Genomic DNA, 20,881 nt, shown 5'->3' on the forward strand with positions numbered 1-20,881 from the left:
GTTCGATGAAAGGTCACATTATATTGTAATACTGTTTAGGTACCGTTACAGCATTGTTGCCAGGATTTTGTCAGTTTAGCGTTACTTATAAATTGAATGCAGTAATAAAAAGTTTCATAAGGATGTGAATAGCCAAAATTATGTATTCGAGGGACAAGTAAATGTAGCTACATAATTTAAACCATATTATTTTAAACCAAATTAGCTATGTTCCATACATATTAAAAAAAATAAGTGCAGAAATGAAAGAAAAAATACACTTTTGTTTTTGTCAGAAATTATTGTACATTCGTCAATATCACCATATGTGTGTATGTTGGCTGATTGGATATGAGGAACTGATTTATGGCAATTTATTCAACTAATGAAAAGACTACATTGAAATACTACAGGTGAGACAACTGACTTTTTAATTACAAAGTATCATGCAATAAGTATCTCAGTGCATGTCTCTCTCGTTCAACAATGTAAGTCATTATATACTTACTCATATTACAATATAGGATGTGCAAAGGTACTGTAACATTGTTACACAGTGAACAAACCATGATATTTACAAACATGAAAGTGTAGGTTGGTAGGCTACATCCTACGCAGTTTAGATAATTTTTATGAAATGAGCTTTCAATGTACACTGATCAAAACTTTATCATTTTAACACTAAGAAAAATTCAATTGTATGGTAAATCAAAACAGACAAGAACAAAGCGTTTAACCAAGTGTCATCATCCATTACCAGATTTGAAACAAGGGGCAATACCTTCTTATCGAATAGCCTTTATTGTCCAGGTGGGTCTGGGTCAAGGTTTGCAATTTGAGAAAGAGTGTCGTCTACGTAGCTACAAACCGAGCAATTTACTAGATAAGATTATAAGTAGCTTTACGCTGTATAATATCATCTGCATGTTTTTGTACACTCGGAAGATTAAATCTAAGCGACAATTACTTTTTGTTTCGTCGTCTTATCAAATAAATAAATTCTTGGGCCTACTTAATCAAATACTAGTAGTTAATTTACACGCTCATTCGCGCGGTGATACAATTTCAGACGCCAAAACCTGGATATATCTGGATTGCGACTCGTTTATATAATGCATATCGACATTTAATGTAAAAACCAAAAACAACTCATATTTGACACGAATGTTACCTTGCAGGCAACATGGTATCTGAAAACATCGATCTTTCTTATCTGACGGTTGAAGAAAGGACAACGATTCTTAAAGTTCTAAACAGAGATGAGAAAATCAGAGAAACTGAGGAAAAAAGAGTCAAGTATGAAAAAATGGATTAATTTTATTTCGTTGTTGAGGTCTATTTTGAAAGGGAATATACCTATTTATTAAAACTTTTTGGAAATCGAAAAAAAAATTTAGGTACTCCTGAAGTATGCGCACCAAGATGTCGCACAACCTGAACCATGACCTGGTACACAGCCTGAGTTCAGGTCGTGCGCCCTCTTGGTGCGCATACTTCAGGAGATCCAAAAATTATTTATTGCTGTTTTGTTTTGCACGAGATTATATTTGCGAAATATTTGATAATACTGATTCCATTTTATCAAACTATATTTGGAATATTAAGATGTTTTCGTTTATGTATGTCCAGTGATCATTTCTAATCAACAAGACGGTTCCATATCTATAAAGCAGTAACATTGCAATGTGTAAATACCTCATGTGGTTTTGCAAAATCGTTATTGCAAATTGTATTTTCCTTGTTCATGTATCCCTTTGTTGTCGTGCTAAAATCCTTGCAGAAAGTTTCGATACCTACTAACAATATAGAAATTTCAATTTTGCCGTTGCAAACGATTATTGTCATGCAATCATGTTTGAATAGGTCGCAACAATAATTTCAAGTAGAAATACTATGTTATAAGGTGAGGGTATGAAGACTGCATTATTTCACGAAACAGAGAATGATTATTAAGTGTATGATGAAGTGTTTTATTTTATAATGCGAAACGCGATGCGAAAATACAGAATACAAACCAAAAACATTGAGTTGAAAATGACCATTGTAACAAATATGAAACTCAAATCAGACAGCAGGAAAGCGATATGCTAAACTGCCTTCTACTTTCGATATATTGTATGCAAAACTGCCTAACCTGCTAGAAAGCATGAGTCATCTTACATTCTTACTATGGCATTTTAGACATCTCGTAAAAGTCAGTCTAATGATATATATTTTTCAATGTCAATCAACAAGATCTAACAGATTATGGGATAAATATGAATTTAATTAAGATTTGCATAGGAAAAGCTATTAATAACATTCAAATCTATGTTCAATTATATAGTTTGACTGTTTATTTCGAAGTGTACTGTCGTTCATGTAATAGTAAGTTTTTTTTTAGTTTTAGCGTAGCATCTTTAGATCCCTCAAACAACTTATTTAAATTCTATTCGGCAGCATTATGCAACTGGAGGCAGTTTTTATTCCACATAAATAATAAGTTATAAATAATATCTGTTGCTTTAAGAATACTTCGACGAAAGTCAGTGAACTTCGATAAAAAACAATTGACTTTTCTGAAAATATTTACTGGCGAATGGATAAAAGAGGTAGCAACAAGAGGCAAGAACTTCACTCTAGCAGCTAGTGGTCTCGTTAGGACACATCTCTTAACAACAACCGGTGAGTAACGTTTTTTTTTTTCAGGCTTGTAAAAATTTAATTCAGATGACTTGAAATGTTTTTTTTACTGTTTTGCAACATGCATGCTACTATGGAGTGTTTTACTAACATCTTTATCAACCTTCGTGTTAGGCTTTAAGAATGCGCTTGACATCGCATCTCTGATTACCCTGCTTGGGTTCGCAGGTTAGAATCTCATGGAGATATTTATGTGCGAGAGAACGGCTGGATCACCCTCGCTGCCAAAGGGTGATTCATGTAACCGCTGTTCGGTTACGGCTCCCTCCACCACCAAGTCCATGCATCTGAAAAAATAACTGGCGTACTCATCCCATACCTGACTGGTGACGGACGAGAGGCCGCGGTTCGGTATATCATTCAGTCGTCTTATCGGCCTTCCTCTCCATCGGGATGAATTTGTAAATCCTCCTCCTCCTCGTTTACACGATACCAACAGCTAATGCCGTGCTAAAGTGCAGTAGTTACTTAGCTCTATCTATACTGCCATAAGTTGAATAAAAAGTTTTCGCCTTTTGATAATAAAACTGTTTCTCTGGTCATATGAGATCGAATTGTTTCACGTCTCGTGGCAACCTCTATCTACTGGCATCTCTACCGAAAAAATTAATCTGTATAAAGCACTTAGTAGTTATTAGTAGTCATTTACAATTATTCTATCGTCGCTGTTCCTCTTTTTAGTTGATTGTTGAGTTAGGTAATTTCTCAACATCTTTGCAACCACATGATTTATTAACCTAGTGATTTATTGTCACATCATTATTCATCTTCAAAGTGTTTTATATCTGCAGAAACAGTTACCACTGCACCGTTGGAAATCATAGAGACTACGACAGATATAAGTGAGACTTTAATTGCATGCACATTTTTATGACTGAGTTGGGAGAGGGGTTCTGGACGTTTAACTGTAGCGTAGAAACCAGTTTTGGTCACTGTTATTGTTTTTGATATAGCATGACTCAATGCTAACTGATCATTATAATTTCGATGTAGTGTTTACTAAAAGAATATTTCCTAATCTGACATAGAGAAATAAATATTTAAATATATATTTTATATCTTTAACGTGATGGTAGTAAACGTTTTTTAAATTCTGACAAAATATGAAACCTCTAGTAGTTTCTCCAAACAAAAAGTAGCTAAGGTTTACTAATGCATTCCAATATCGATTGTTCACCTTATTATACATGGTAAATATTGGTAAAACTTTGTAACTAATACTTGAGTTTAAAATCTAACAACATTTGTTTTCTAACACACAATCTTAAATTTGAAAGACTACAAAAAATCCAATGATGCTTCAGATAAAGAGAAAATCAATACCACGATCCAAGAACAGTCCATCAACAGACCCAAGGACACTTCAGTAGTTGTTACCATAGACGTCAAAGGCAATGACGTGAAAATTACATCCAAAGTTGATACCACTGCACCCCAAACTTCTCAAATTGAAAATTTAGCCCAGGAAAAACAACAAATAAGCTTCGACGAGCACATCGAAAAGAAACAGATAGCCGATAAGTCGTTCAGCGAAAGCGAAGAAAAAGGTTCTCCAAGTGCGAACGATCCCAAAGAAACATCTGAAATATCGAAAGAGTCTGAAACGCCACCAGAAAATCATTCGAATGAAGAAGATGATGATAAGGAAGGAAAAAGCAAAATCGCCGAATGGTTTTCAGACACGTTCTCCTCATGGAATATTGGGAAGGACAAAAAGGATGACGACCCCGATGAAGAGGCGAATGAAGAAACTATTGTACCAACAAACGTAAGCAATGAAAATGTACCGAAATCTGTTGGCGGAGACGAGAAAGAGACTAAAGATAAATTCGAAAACTTTGCGGACCTAATAAGCACTGAATTTGATTCGACTTTTGCCCGATTAGACGAAACTGTTGATAAAATCACCATAAAAGATTACGCAGAAAATGAGCCGGAGGTCGTTCCTGTCATTGTTCCATCCGAAGAGTATCAACCAGATTTATTCGGAAGGTTACTCGCGCAACAAACTGATTACACACATACAACGGCGAAACAAGAACATATGCAGTATGAAAAAACACCCAATAAAATGAGTCACTTGGGTGATGAGTTCAACGACGCCGACGTTGACATATGTAGAAGTTTGGAAAGCATCACAGATGAACCGTGTGAGATTAACCTTTCAGATTTACGCTCCGGAGATACAGTAGAAACGGAAGAAATTGTGTTATATGCAGCAACCAACGAAATATCTGCGACGACTACGCCATTTTTAGATGTTCATATTAGCAATGTTATAGAAACCCAACAAACAATATCTGCAGAAAATTTGATTCTGTCTACTGATCAAGCAGAGGCAGACATAAACTCTCCAATTAAATCGGATAACGGTACATTTTCATTTGAAAGCAAAAATACTGAATGGGTTGAAGACATTTCAACGTTTGAACATGTCACTGAAACTAATAGTGCGAATGTGTTAGAAAACGCTGATTTGGCGAATGCTGACAGTATTTTTAGCAGTGATGGCCATAATGTCCAAACAACTCCTTATTTACCAATACCACTATACACCGATAATTTGGCTCCGACAGGGTCAGTTTCAGATGATGGTTCATACGGAGATGATCCTCTTTCTCTTGTAGAATTTCTAGATTCCATACCATCAACAGATCAAAGCGAAGTGAAATTCGAAAACAAATTTGGCTTCGAAAAACAGTTATCTATTGACGAAATCACAAGTTCGCAATCGGTATTGAATGTGGTGGAAGATCTTCTGCACAATGTTGAAAAGTTGCAATTTGAAAGTGAGTTGGCCGATGAAATTTTGACTGAGGACAACGGTTCACAACTCACAAATCTCTTTATTAAAGACGAGGCCGATGATGACAACATCAGCATTCCTGTGAAAGAAATATCGGAAAAGATGTCTTCAGACTCTGGTGATGTTCACGCTGTGAGTAATGTAATCGTTCATCCGAGCGAACAGGCAGGTGAAATAATTCAATCGCAAACCACAAATACATATAATGTAATTTCAGATTCGGCATTGAACCTTGCAGTCTCTCCATCTTCTGCCGAAAATAAAATCGCTGCACAATCAAAGGATCTAACATTGGATGAGTCAACTGAGCAAACCATTGACATAACGGATGTCGCTCAAGTACAGGAAGCATCCACCTCAGCGAACGTCAATGTATCTGCTGAACAAACAACAGTGATTCAATGTGACGATGATGGAAATGATTTATCATCCGAATACGACAACACAACAGCATATAATACATTTCCACAATTTGCGATTCGTTCAGATGTAGATACATCAGAACAAAAGAAAATTGAAATCTATTCTCAAAAATCCAATGTTAAAGACATTCCACAAAACTATTTTCACGATGATAACACCGACTCAGTATTACACAAAGAACACGATCCTGAACCAAGTTATGCTCCAGAAGATTATATCGACTCGACCGAAAAAATTCTTGAAAAACAGATAGATATTACTAATATTGAAGCTTCGGCAATTTCTGAACAATCTCCACAAGGCTCAGTAGAAATACCGCTGCTTACGACTGAAGAAAGCAGCAGCTTAGTAATAACAGGTGAAACAATATTAGACCAAGATATCGAGGATTCCTCAAGTACAATTCCTAGCGAAAGCAACAGCCCTGATATGCCAACATACATGAAATTTACAGAATTCAGTGATATCACTATACCAGACACTGATTACAATGCTGGCTTTAAACCTCTATGCGAAGCAATAGAAGAAGAAGATGAAACTCAAATAGAAGAATCTCCTATACAACCGAAAATTCCAACAATTTCTATATCAGACTATGACGAGGAGAAATACAGAGAATACAGTGAGCAGTTCGACAGTGATGATTCTGAACTTTACATCAGCGAGGGGAATGATTATGAACAGTACTTTTATGATCAACAATACCATGTTGATGATGATGACACCATTCCACAATATTCAGATCCCAACAACGGCGGATTTGAATCCCATCCTGATGAGGAAGTCATCCTAGAGGAATCATATGATTACGGAGCTTCGGAAACTAGTTCACATACTATTACAGATGTTCATGATGCAACTGGTGAAGTCAAAGATATGATAACAAATTACGAAACTCCCGGTAATCACGATTCTGATATGAGAATGAAAAGTGAATCCGATGAAGCATTAACAAGCACGAAAAAAATTGAAATTCCTGGAAGTGGACACAGAACAGAAGTGGAAAGTGATATTTCATATGATTTGCCGTTTGTAAATAACAATACTGGAATTCTTGATGCTCAATCTGATGACCACAACATAGTGATAGACTCTGAAACACTAGATATAACTCTTACAAACGACGATGTCACTTTAACACCTATCTCGCATGATACATTGTATAATGATACTGGATTAGTTGAACCTAATGTTTCCGAGATATCAGAAGGAACAAATGACGACATGGTAATATCAACTGAAATCATTGATAAAGCGACATCAATAATAACAGACGCAATGTCCAAAGCTATGGAGAGTTTTCTCGATGCTGATCGAAATGCCGGTGTTCATAAGGATTCAGGGGACATAGCACCATCCGATGGAAGCTATCAAGTCGTTACAATGTCGCTAAATAATGAAAATACCAACACACTGGACATTGCAAACAGTGAAGAAATTGGTAGGCCAGGTAATGACTTCAAATCTACGAATGAAAGCAGTGATCTCGAGGTTGTAGGTGGGGACATTCCAAGCTCTATACCTTTCGAAATACCGGAAGATATTTCTGATCTCAAAGAAATAGACATATTGACTAAGTCTGAAAACACAAATGAGGTACAAAAGTATACTGATCATTTTACTCTTGATGACGAAACTGGGAAACAACGTGATGGTTCTATGACTGAGAACATTTACAGTCCGAGTCATAGACAAATTGAATTGATACAACAACTCGGGGCTGAGTTGGTTGAAACAGTAACGGAAGCTATCGAAGCACTTTCTGCTGAAGAATCTTCAGACGAACTTGCAGACGACAAACCAACTGATAAAACTCTAAGCACTGCAACAGATAAGTTTGTCAATGAAAGAAAAGAATCACAATCTCCACCAAAAAGCAAAGAAATATACATGGAAAAAATACCTATTGCCAGAGAATCCGAATCTGCAAATGATTTGGACGTTGAAAACAAAAGAAATGATATATCCTATATTGAAGATGAGAATCAATCTGTATCTGAAAATTCCAAACCATTAGATGAGACAATTGACGATGAAGCAGAAACAAGTGCAATGCCTATCTCTACAGCTGTCGTGTTAGATGATATTGCAGCAAAAATAGTATTAGAAGCGATTATGGAATCACCCCCTATTGGAACTATTCCTGATACGACCGATTCAACAGAATATTCCAATGAAGGGAATACATCTGAAACCCAAGAATTACATGATGTTCAAGCCGATGATCAAACTGTAAGTCATGTTTCGAAAGAAACAATACCTTCCAGCATATATGAAGATACCAAGCCAAACAAAGACAATTCTGACATTCCAGTCACTATGTTATCATCCTCCGAAGACGTGTATCCATTATCTTCAGTTAACACACAAGAAACTACTGAAGACTATCATAAACCTAAATCCGGAGATAGCGTTACTATGAAAGAAAAAAAGTCAGTAAAGAAAATAAAGAGTATAAAGATAAAGAAGTCAGGTCAAAGTATTAAAAGAAGTAAGATCTCCACAGATGCAGACATACAAACAACAACTAGTTCCGAAGACTTGTCTAATACTGAAAGAAAGTCAAGAGCATCGACGAAAAGAAAAGTTATAAAGAAAAAAACTGACGTTGCCGGTAAAATTAGCAAAGTGAAATCAAACGAAAATAAAGAAGGACATGATATTGAAGCTGTGCAAAATCTTGAAGAAATTCAAGAGTCTATCGGTGAAAGTCAGCCGGCAGAAAGTTCAAACAGTGCGTCAGTTGATGCGCTAGGAGAGTCTCATATGGAGGAAAAACCGAATGATGTTGAAAAACAATCTTTGAATCTGGCTGGTGATATTGATCCAGATATACAAAACTCAGCCAGAGCACTTGAAAGTGATGAAATGCTTTCATTGGGGGATATATTGTTAGAACTGAGAATAAACAGTCTCTCTGATAAAACAAGAACTGTGTCTGATCCGATACGTATATGTGATTCTCCAGAATTGCGAAATAAAGTAACTCAAGCGGAAACTTCTGTTTTAGGTACAATGGCTGAAGATGATGGTTCCGCACACGTCGCCCCTGAAACAGGCATAAATACGGAAATGGGTGAAAGAAAAGAGACAGATGGCATGCTTGCCTTTTCTGGTGAAACTTATGATCTTCAACAAGAAACAATCGAAGATACGGCTGCGGAATTGCAATCAAACACATTGCATGACGCTACGTCTGAGAAAGATTCAGATGAAATATCTGCGAGTAAATCCATCGAATCAGACGAAGTTACTTTCATATCCGACACCGAAGGTTCACTTCCAGTGTTGCAAAAGACAGAAACTAAAAAGGAAGAAGATATAAATAAGCACGACATCGATAATGAGTTTGTCGCACAAGATGCCGAAAATGTCGAAAGAAACGAGACGGAACATGAAATGTTTCACATGCAATCAATACCCGAGGAACCTGATAGCCAGGATGAAAATGCTGCTGCGTCAATACCTCAAGATTTACAATACAGTGAACACCCCGTGCTTGCTCCGATTAAAGAGGAAGAGGCCGACGAAATATATAAGTCAGAATATAGTGACGCATCGAGTTCCATAACGGAGATCACAAAAGATACAATTTTATCTGTGACCTCAGTGAATTTAGAAAACGAACCCTCATCCCATATAGACTCAGCAGACAGAGATACTTTGCACTCTGCAATTAATATGAGGGAATTAATTGATGATGAGGATGACAAACTTTCACTTTTTGACATCCTGGCAGAACTTAACTATGAAGCAAATCCAATGACTGGGGACTTGCAAGATACAGAAAATCCAATTTTTTTGTCACAAACTGAGGAAAAGAGTGGTGAAAGGAAAGTTTGGTATTCGGAAGAGAAATCTACTCATTTGTCCGCGGAAGAAAAGGATACGACCTCTGTCGTGTCTGAATACGACAATGACATTACCAGTCAAAAATTACATATCGCCGAACAAGAAGAAATAAAGTTTGCACCTCAAGATGTAAACGTCAATACAACACACGATGGATCAGACGACATAATAAAATCACCTCTAAGTACAATGTGCGAAGGCGAAATAGATGGAACGTCGCAAAGGCTGGAAGAAGATATACCATTGGTCGAAAAGGTAGATGACTTCACTGGTAATGTAACAGACATTAGTCAATCCATTCACAAAGACACCAGGGGTGTCGAAGAAAATACCGCATACCAAGAAAGCATGGGTTTTGATTACGATGCTGTCTTATCAGCTGAGTTAAATACCCAAGCTAATGATGGTGAGATTTCAAATTTAGCTGCTACGAAGAATCTCGATAGTACCAATGCAAATATGGAACAAAATACCGACTTTGAGAAAACTGAACCGATTATTTCCGCTGGTTATCAACAAGAATTGGTAAAGGGAGTGGAAACCAATTTAAAAATGGGAACTGTCAGCCTTGAAAATGAAACTGCAAACTTAACTCATACAGAAACATATGGCAGTAATGGTGCAGAAAAAAATTTTGTTAAAGATTTTAAAAACTCAGACGAAAATATCTCTATTAACGAGGAAGTCGAGGAAACAGTCGTTGAGAGTAGCTTTACTCCAGTTGGAATTGATATCAACGAAACACACGAAAATGCAGACACGCTTTCGACGGACTATTCGAGTAGCGATCGAAAGCATGGCGAAAGGGTAGAAATTGATACTACACTTCCTGAGGTGTTGCCAATAGAACACGAACATGAGGACGACGTACACGCTCAAGATAGCTCAAATGAAGAAGGTATATATGGCAATGAAACCATAAATAATGAAAACAAAAATAATGATGGGCTAAAGGCAGCTAGCACTGAAAATGTAAATCAAGACCTCGCACTATCTGTTGAAGAGGCAGTTGAGAATATTACTGGCCATGCTGAGGAAGATTCAAGCAAAAATCACGTGCACGTCAAAAATGTTGATATTGATACAACATTTTCTGAAGAATCGTCATTAAAAGACAGAGATTTACAAGCATATCTTAGCTCCAAGGAAGAACATGCAAGTGGCGAGCAAGAACCTAATGTTGTCATAATCATGAAAACTGAAATGCTACTTGATAGCACTAAAGAACCCAATTTAGAAAAAGGTAATGTGGATTTGGAAAAAGAGAATGGAAGCCTAGAACGTGTTGATCTGGATAAAAATTCCAATGTCAATGCCAACCAAAATCTTCACGAAGACATTCAGATTTCCACAGAAAATATAATACCTCTCAAAATAACGAAGGAAACAAAAGACGAAGATGATTTCACCAAACTGTCAGTGATTAACCAATCAACAAGTGAAAACATTGTCACTCAATCAATGCTATATTCAAGTAACGATCAAAATGACCGTGAACATAGAGATGTTGATACAGCGGATTCAAGTAATGAGCAAATACAAGTCGAACATATAGAAATTGAAGCAAATGTTTCCCAGGAGTTGCCAATAGAGCTGCAACATGATACTGGTATGCAAACACAATTTGGCTCCAATGAAGACCGCATAAGTGCCGGGGAAGAAACTGTTGTTGCCCAAAATATTAAAACGGAGACAACCACTGATACTACAAAATCTGAACGGAAGAGTAAAAAAGTTGTTAAGAAAATTAAAAAACCGTCAGAAGATAACAAAAAGTCGGAATCGTCAATTAAAAAAGTCTCTGTTCGACGTAAAGTTGTTAAGAAGCCCAACGTTGCAATTAAACTGACAGATGCTGATCAAGGAGTAACTGAAATTGATGTTCCGGGTGATGTTCCAAATCAACAAGAGTTGGCAAACGTGACAGAACCTGATTTGGCGAAAAAACCTGTTGATATGGACAACGAGATTGAAAACAAAACACATGTTGAGCTAGAAACATATAATACCGAGCAAGAAAAATCTTTGTCTGATGAAGTCATTAAAGACAAAGAGTTGATAAAAGATGGAGAAGCTGATTTGGAGATGAGTTCTGTTGACCTGAACAATGTGACTGATAACAAAACGCACGATCAGCTGCAAACATATCGCACTGATGATGTTAATCAAAATCTAGGCCAAGACTTTAATATTTCAGAGGAGTCTGCCGCGCCTCAGGATGTAAAGGATGAAGCAAAATTTGACGACAATTCTACCATAACCACAGTTGTTAACGACGAATCAAATGGAACCGTTACCGCATATTCGTTAGGTGAATCAAGTAATGACCTAATGCAAGTTGAACAAGACAAAACTGATACAAAAGTTTTCGAAGAGTTGCCGATAAATTCGCAAGATGATACGGACTTGCAAGCACAATTTGGCTCCAATGAAGATAGCATAAGCGCCGGGGAAGAAACTGCTGTTGCCCAAAATATTGAAACTGAGACAACCATTGATACCACAAAATCTGAACGAAAAAGTAAAAAAGTTGTTAAGAAAATTAAAAAACCGTCAGAAGATAACAAAAATTCAGAATCACCAATTAAAAAAGTCTCTGTTCGAAGTAAGGTTGTTAAGAAACCAAACGTTGCAAATAAACTGACAGAAGAGAAGGTTGACAAAACTTATAATGAAAAAGATGCTGATCACGAAGAAACTGAAATTGTTGTTCCGGATGATGTTCCAAATCAACAAGAGTTGGCAAACGTGACAGAACCCGATTTGATGATAAAACCTGTTGATATGAACAACGAGATTGAGAACAGAACACATGCTGAGCTAGAAACATATAATACTGAGAATACCATCCAAGAAAAACCTTTGTCCGATGAAATCATAAAAGACAAAGAGTTGATGAAAGATGCAGAAGCTGATTTGAAGATGAGTTCTGTTGACCTGAACAATGTGACTGATAACAAAACGCACGATCAGCTACAAACATATCGCACTGATGATGTTAATCAAAATCTTGGCCAAGACTTCAATATTTTAGAGGAGTCTGCCGCGCCTCAGGATGTAAAGGATGAAACAAAATTTGACGACAATTCTACCATAACCACAGTTGTTAACGACGAATCACATGAAAACGTTACCACATATTCGTTAGGTGAATCAAGTAATGACCTAATGCAAGTTGAACAAGACAAAGCTGATACAAAAGTTTCCGAAGAGTTGCCGATAAATCCGCAAGATGATACAGACTTGCAAGCACAATTTGGCTCCAATGAAGATCGCATAAGCGCCGGGGAAGATACTGCTGCTGCCCAAAATATTGAAAATGAGACAACCATTGATACCACAAAATCTGAACGGAAAAGTAAAAAAGTTGTTAAGAAAATTAAAAAACCGTCAGAAGATAACAAAAAGTTGGAATCATCAATTAAAAAAGTCTCTGTTCGACGTAAGGTTGTTAAGAAACCAAACGTTGCAAATAAAATGACAGAAGACAATGTTGATAAAACTTATAATGAAAAAGATGCTGATCAAGAAGAAACTGAAATTGTTGTTCCGGATGATGTTCCAAATCAACAAGAGTTGGCAAACGTGACAGAACCCGATTTGGCAATTAAACTTGTTGATATGGATAACGAGATTGAGAACAAAACACATGTTGAGCTAGAAACATTTAATACTGACAATACAGACCAAGAAAAACCCTTGCTCGGTGAAGTCACAAAAGACAAAGAGTTGATAAAAGATGCAGAAGCTGATTTGAAGATGAGTTCTGTTGATCTGAACAATGTGACCGATAACAAAGCGAACGATCAGCTACAAACATATCGCACTGATGATTTTAATCAAAATGTTGGCCAAGACTTCAATATCTCAGAGGAGTCTGCCGCGCCTCAGGATGAAAAGGATGAAACAAAAATTCACGACAATTCTACCGTAGCCACGGTTGTTAACGACGAATCAAATGAAAACGTTACCGCCTATTCGATAGGTGAATCAAGTAATGAGCAAATGCAAGTTGAACCCATAGAAGTTGATGCAAAAGTTTCCGATGAGTTGCCGAAAGAACCGCAAGATAATACCGACTTGCAAGCACAATTTGGCTCCGATGAAGATTGCATAAGCGCCGGGGAAGAGACTGCTACTGCCCAAAATATTAAAACTGAGACAACCATTGATACCACAAAATCTAAACGGAAAAGTAAAAAAGTTGTTAAGAAAATTAAAAAACCGTCAGAAGAAAACAAAAAGTTGGACTCACCAATCAAAAAAGTCTCTGTTCGACGTAAGGTTGTTAAGAAACCAAACGTTGCAAATAAACTGACAGAAGACGAGATTGACAAAACTTATAATGAAAAAGATGCTGATCAAAAAGAAACTGAAATTGTTGTTCCGGATGATGTTCCAAATCAGCAAGAGTTGACAAACGTGACAGAACCCGATTTGGCGATAAAACCTGTTGATATGGACAACGAGATTGAAAACAAAACACATGTTGAGCTAGAAACATATAATACCGAGCAAGAAAAATCTTTGTCTGATGAAGTCATTAAAGACAAAGAGTTGATAAAAGATGAAGAAGCTGATTTGGAGATGAGTTCTGTTGACCTGAACAATGTGACTGATAACAAAACGCACGATCAGCTGCAAACATATCGCACTGATGATGTTAATCAAAATCTAGGCCAAGACCTTATTATTTCAGAGGAGTCTGCCGCGCCTCAGGATGTAAAGGATGAAGCAAAATTTGACGACAATTCTACGATAACCACAGTTGTTAACGACGAATCAAATGGAACCGTTACCGCATCTTCGTTAGGTGAATCAAGTAATGACCTAATGCAAGTTGAACAAGACAAAACTGATACAAAAGTTTTCGAAGAGTTGCCGATAAATTCGCAAGATGATACGGACTTGCAAGCACAATTTGGCTCCAATGAAGATAGCATAAGCGCCGGGGAAGAAACTGCTGTTGCCCAAAATATTGAAACTGAGACAACCATTGATACCACAAAATCTGAACGAAAAAGTAAAAAAGTTGTTAAGAAAATTAAAAAACCGTCAGAAGATAACAAAAAGTCAGAATCCCCAATTAAAAAAGTCTCTGTTCGACGTAAGGTTGTTAAGAAACCAAACGTTGCAAATAAACTGACAGAAGAGAAGGTTGACAAAACTTATAATGAAAAAGATGCTGATCACGAAGAAACTGAAATTGTTGTTCCGGATGATGTTCCAAATCAACAAGAAGTGGCAAACGTGACAGAACCCGATTTGATGATAAAACCTGTTGATATGGACAACGAGATTGAGAACAGAACACATGCTGAGCTAGAAACATATAATACTGAGAATACCATTCAAGAAAAACCTTTGTCCGATGAAATCATAAAAGACAAAGAGTTGATGAAAGATGCAGAAGCTGATTTGAAGATGAGTTCTGTTGACCTGAACAATGTGACTGATAACAAAACGCACGATCAGCTACGCACATATCGCACTGATGATGTTAATCAAAATCTTGGCCAAGACTTCAATATTTTAGAGGAGTCTGCCGCGCCTCAGGATGTAAAGGATGAAACAAAATTTGACGACAATTCTACCATAACCACAGTTGTTAACGACGAATCAAATGAAAACGTTACCACATATTCGTTAGGTGAATCAAGTAATGACCTAATGCAAGTTGAACAAGACAAAGCTGATACAAAAGTTTTCGAAGAGTTGCCGATAAATCCGCAAGATGATACAGACTTGCAAGCACAATTTGGCTCCAATGAAGATCGCATAAGCGCCGGGGAAGATACTGCTGTTGCCCAAAATATTGAAAATGAGACAACCATTGATACCACAAAATCTGAACGGAAAAGTAAAAAAGTTGTTAAGAAAATTAAAAAACCGTCAGAAGATAACAAAAAGTTGGAATCATCGATTAAAAAAGTCTCTGTTCGACGTAAGGTTGTTAAGAAACCAAACGTTGCAAATAAAATGACAGAAGACAATGTTGATAAAACTTATAATGAAAAAGATGCTGATCAAGAAGAAACTGAAATTGTTGTTCCGGATGATGTTCCAAATCAACAAGAGTTGGCAAACGTGACAGAACCCGATTTGGCAATTAAACTTGTTGATATGGATAACGAGATTGAGAACAAAACACATGTTGAGCTAGAAACATTTAATACTGACAATACAGACCAAGAAAAACCCTTGTCCGGTGAAGTCACAAAAGACAAAGAGTTGATAAAAGATGCAAAAGCTGATTTGAAGATGAGTTCTGTTCATCTGAACAATGCGACCGATAACAAAGCGAACGATCAGCTACAAAGATATCGCACTGATGATTTTTATCAAAATGTTGGCCAAGTCTTCAATATCTCAGAGGAGTCTGCCGCGCCTCAGGATGAAACAAAAATTCACGACAGTTCTACCGTAGCCACGGTTGTTAACGACGAATCAAATGAAAACGTTACCGCCTATTCGATAGGTGAATCAAGTAATGAGCAAATGCAAGTTGAACCCATAGAAGTTGATGCAAAAGTTTCCGATGAGTTGCCGGAAGAACCGCAAGATAATACCGACTTGCAAGCACAATTTGGCTCCGATGAAGATTGCATAAGTGCCGGGGAAGAGACTGCTACTGCCCAAAATATTAAAACTGAGACAACCATTGATACCACAAAATCTAAACGGAAAAGTAAAAAAGTTGTTAAGAAAATTAAAAAACCGTCAGAAGAAAACAAAAAGTCGGACTCACCAATCAAAAAAGTCTCTGTTCGACGTAAGGTTGTTAAGAAACCAAACGTTGCAAATAAACTGACAGAAGACGAGATTGACAAAACTTATAATGAAAAAGATGCTGATCAAAAAGAAACTGAAATTGTTGTTCCGGATGATGTTCCAAATCAGCAAGAGTTGACAAACGTGACAGAACCCGATTTGGCGATAAAACCTGTTGATATGGACAACGAGATTGAAAACAAAACACATGTTGAGCTAGAAACATATAATACTGACAATACAGACCAAGAAAAACCCTTGTCCGATGAAGTCACAAAAGACAAAGAGGTGATAAAAGATGCAGAAGATGATTTGAAGATGAGTCCTGTTGATCTGAACAATGTGACTGATAACAAAGCGCACGATCAGCTACAAACATATCGCACTGGTGATCTTAATGAAAATCTTGGACAAGACTTCAATATCTCAAAGGAGACTGGCGCGCCTCAGGATGTAAAGAATGAAACAAAAATTGACTACAATTCTCCCGTAACCACAGTTGTTAACGACGAATCAAATGAAAACCTCACCGCATATTCGATAGGAGAATCAATTAAGGACCGAATGCAAGTTGAACATATAGAAATTGATGCAAAAGTTTCCGAAGAGTTGCCGATAGAACCGCAAGATGATACAAACTTGCAAGCACGATTTGGCTCCGATGAAGATCGCATAAGCGCCGGGGAAGAGACTGCTGTTGCCCAAAATATTAAAAATGAGACAACCATTGATATCACAAAATCTGAACGGAAAAGTAAAAAAGTTGTTAAGAAAATTAAAAAACCATCAGAAGATAACAAAAATATGGACTCACCAGTTAAAAAGGTTTCTGTTCGACGTAAGGTTGTTAAAAAGCCCAACGTTGCAATTAAACTAGGTGAAGACGAGGTTGTTAAAAGTAATAAGAAACAAGGGGGCGATGGTGAGGAAGCCAAAAATATCATCTCCGATGAGGCTCAGAATCAACATAAGTTGATAAACGTTGCAGAAATCAATTTGGAAATGCAGTCTGTTGATACGGACAACGAGATTGAAAACAAAACACACATTGAGCCAGAAACATATTACACTGACAATGTCATTTTGAATCTTAGCCAAGATTTACAAAACCCCCAAAAATATGCCTTGCTTGGTGAAGTAATTGATGAACCAAAAACAAAAGATAGATTAACCGAAACTGCGGCCACGATGGTCGAAACAAGCGATAACGTCACCGCCCAGATTATGGAAGTTACAAGTAGTAATCAAATGCATGTAGAAAATGACACAATAGGGTCTGGGGAGTTGGCGATAAAACTTCAAGACGATAAGGATGTGCTAACTCAAGTTGTATCTGCCGAAGAACGTACAGGTGACGAGCAAGAGATTGCTGACGCCAATAATATTGAAAGTGAAGCAAACATTGATACTACAAAATCTGGACGGAAGAGTAGAAAAGTTGTGAAGAAAATTAAAAAACCATTAGAAGGTGACAAAAAATCGGATTCACCCCATAAGAAGATTTCCGTTAGGCGTAAAGCAACAAAGAAACAAGGCGATGAAGTGAAAATTGCAGAAGACGAAGTTGCTACGGGTAATGCGGAAAATCAAGATGACCAAGAAAACTCTGAAACTACTATTTCTGATAAAGTGCAAAATCACGAAGAGTTGAATAAAGATGCAGGAACCGGATTGAAGAACGCTTTTGTTGACGTGGATAATGCGACTGATAACAAAGCATTTGATCAGCTCCAAACATATCTTACTGGGGATGACAATCAAAATCTTGTCCAGGACTCTGATATCACAAAGAAGTATGCCGTGCCCCAGGATGCAACGGGTGGCACAGAAATTGACGATAATTCAACCATAACCATAGTTACAGCAAATGAAAATGTTATCGCATATTCGACAAATGATTCAAGTAACGACCAAATGCAAGTAGAACAAATAAAATTCGATGCAATAGTATCCGAGGAGTTCCCGATGGAACTCCAAGGCGATATGGATGTAAAAGCACAAATTGTCTCAACTGCTGAAGACCGCGTAGGCGGCGTGCAAGAGACTGCTGTTACCGAAGGTATTAATAAAGAGACTACCATTGAAATCATAAAACCTGATCGGAAGAGTAAAAAAGTTGTAAAGAAAATTAAAAAGCCAATGAATAATGACAATAAGTCTGATAACCCACCGAAAAAAATTTCGATTAGGCGCAAGATTATTAAGAAGCCAAAAGACACAGAGGACCCTAGTGAAGATGTGTCTGACATAATAGGTACAGAACAACAAACTATTGATGAAACTGAAAAAATGGCCCACACTGACATTCAAACTCCACAACATGAGTTGTTGAAAGTTTCAGAAGGCAATTTACAAATAGATGCATCAGATCTAACTACAGACAATGAAAATAAAATAGACATTGATCAACAAGAACATAAAAGAGATGATCAAAATAATCACGATGATTTCCCAATGTCACCAGAACACGTTTTGCCTGATGAAGTACCCGATGATAAAAACGTCGTGATGAATCGCACTCAAAATTTAGACAAAGAAGAACAAGAAACGAATCAATCCTCGAATTTAAAAGCCGATCTACCGGACGGTGAAGAAGATATTGTTGCCGCAAACGAATCACTTCCCGAAACACTCAATTTGGAAAGTACCGCGAACGAACTACAAGCTACTGATGTTCACATAAATTTGACAGAAAAATCAGACAATTTGGAACTTGATGGAACAGATCTAGATCCGTTGGCGACTGCCCAACTGCACGACGCCCATAGCACCAAGAAAATTGTCAAAAAAACGAAAACACTTTCCACAGCCGGGGAGAGTTTAAAAAAACCATCCATCAGGCGAAAGGTCATCAAGAAGAAAGAAAAATCAAACAAAGAAGTTTCTCAAGATGGCGAAATTGAAACTAGCAAAGAAAACCCCAAAGGGTCATCCGGAAATAAGGAGGGAGAGTATCTTATGGAAGAAATTGATTCCGGAACTAAAGCGTCAGTGCCTGTTGCAACAAGCTGTAATTTAACTCTAGAAACTACTTCTTCTAATCTAACCATGACGGAAGATGGAGGGGACATTGCTGAAGCAAAGCCATCTAAAAAAAGCATAAAGGTATTGAAGAAATCGGTGAAAAAAGACCTGGACGAAAAGGATTCGAACAAAGACGATTCCCCAACACCAAAGAAAAGTTCCACTCGCCGAAAAGTCGTAAAGCGCACAAAATAATAAAACTATGCACGGGAGGTGGACTTTTCAACTATGAACAAAGAACATATGATCAATTCCTTTCTGATATTAGTATATATTTCAAGAGGAAATACAACAAATAGCGCTGCACCAAACTATGGGGTTCTTTGTTTAACTTTAGTATATCTCTGATGAATATGAAATGGAGTCCAATAAGAACATGTCATTCTTAGCTTATAATTTGATATGGCAATCTACATGCCTGCTAAAGGCATATTTTATTTGACGACTAAGCCTCATTCAAGTGCGCCTGAGAGTTTCCTGGTTCTTCGGAACACTTTTGTGACAGGACATTAACGTTGTCCAATCTTTTTTCAGATATGGTGAGAGGTGTAGCCGGTTTAGCAACTGACACATCCACTTCTATAGTGGCGGGTGCCGTTGGTGGTGTGGCAACTGTGGTCACCGGTATTGCGGAGACGGGAACACTTGCTGGTACTGGTGGAGCTGAGATTTTGGTGACTGGCGTGATGCGCACAGATATTATGTCAGACGGAGTCGTTGTAGAGGAATCTGCATTAGAAGCAGACATCGCGACAGTCAACGTTGATCAAGCCAGCACAGAAAGTGAGAAATATATTGTTGTTAAGCCGGCGAAAAAACGAATAAAAAAGAGCGTTCAGAATACAATTCACCAGAAAGAAGTCATAACTCCACAAACACAAGTATTAAAGAAAAAAATCATCGTTGAAGATAATCTTGCAGAAAGCAAACCTCAAGTAGATTTGGTTAAAAAAGAAATTGTGATTCAGAATTTCATTCCATGCGAACCCAAAGTCCAAATATTGGCAGAAAAAGAAATTTTGATTCAAAGGCCTTCAACACAAAAGCCAGCAATAACTATAGAAAGTGTCGCTGTTCAGATTGATGAAAACCCGATTACACAAGACGGATATGAATGTGCTGAAGAGATTCTAATCAGGCAGGATGTAGTTTCGATCTCTGATTCTCAATCGGGGTCATTCTCATCAGAAGATAATCAGAGTTGTGATTCTCAATATGAAGTTTTGATTCAAGATGAGATTCTCTCTCACGCTGTGGATGAAAAACAAATATCAGAACAAAACCCTTTGGCTTTTAAAGAAGCAACAATTCAGATTGATAAGCAGATTATTTGTGACAGCGAAG

At 37.3% G+C, this 20,881-nt stretch overlaps 1 protein-coding gene across 2 annotated transcripts; it reads left to right on the forward strand.

Annotated features, from left to right (window-relative positions):
• The first annotated feature begins 260 nt into the window (after positions 1-260).
• On the forward strand, positions 261-19,732 carry LOC120327732 (uncharacterized). 2 transcript variants are annotated; one of them, XM_078114163.1, is made up of 5 exons: positions 261-392; positions 1,158-1,275; positions 2,489-2,643; positions 3,453-3,503; positions 3,939-19,732. In XM_078114163.1, exons 2-5 carry the CDS (start codon positions 1,163-1,165, stop codon positions 19,730-19,732), a joined length of 16,113 nt encoding a protein of 5,370 aa, XP_077970289.1. In that variant the 5' UTR covers positions 261-392; positions 1,158-1,162. The 2 variants fall into 2 exon arrangements, with proteins under 2 accessions (XP_077970289.1, XP_039250012.2); XM_039394078.2 differs by having other exon boundaries at positions 3,966-19,732.
• Positions 19,733-20,881: the final 1,149 nt, after the last annotated feature.

The sequence above is a fragment of the Styela clava genome, chromosome 7 (assembly GCF_964204865.1).
Source record: "Styela clava chromosome 7, kaStyClav1.hap1.2, whole genome shotgun sequence".
In the NCBI taxonomy this organism is placed as follows: Eukaryota; Metazoa; Chordata; class Ascidiacea; order Stolidobranchia; family Styelidae; genus Styela; species Styela clava.

Coding starts and splice junctions, on each gene's coding strand:
- LOC120327732 (XM_078114163.1), top strand. CDS start 1,163: ATGGTATCTGAAAACATCGATCTTTCTTATCTGACGGTTGAAGAAAGG. Junction 2,644..3,452: donor ACATCTCTTAACAACAACCG/GTGAGTAACGTT, acceptor TTATATCTGCAG/AAACAGTTACCACTGCACCG. Junction 3,504..3,938: donor AGAGACTACGACAGATATAA/GTGAGACTTTAA, acceptor TAAATTTGAAAG/ACTACAAAAAATCCAATGAT.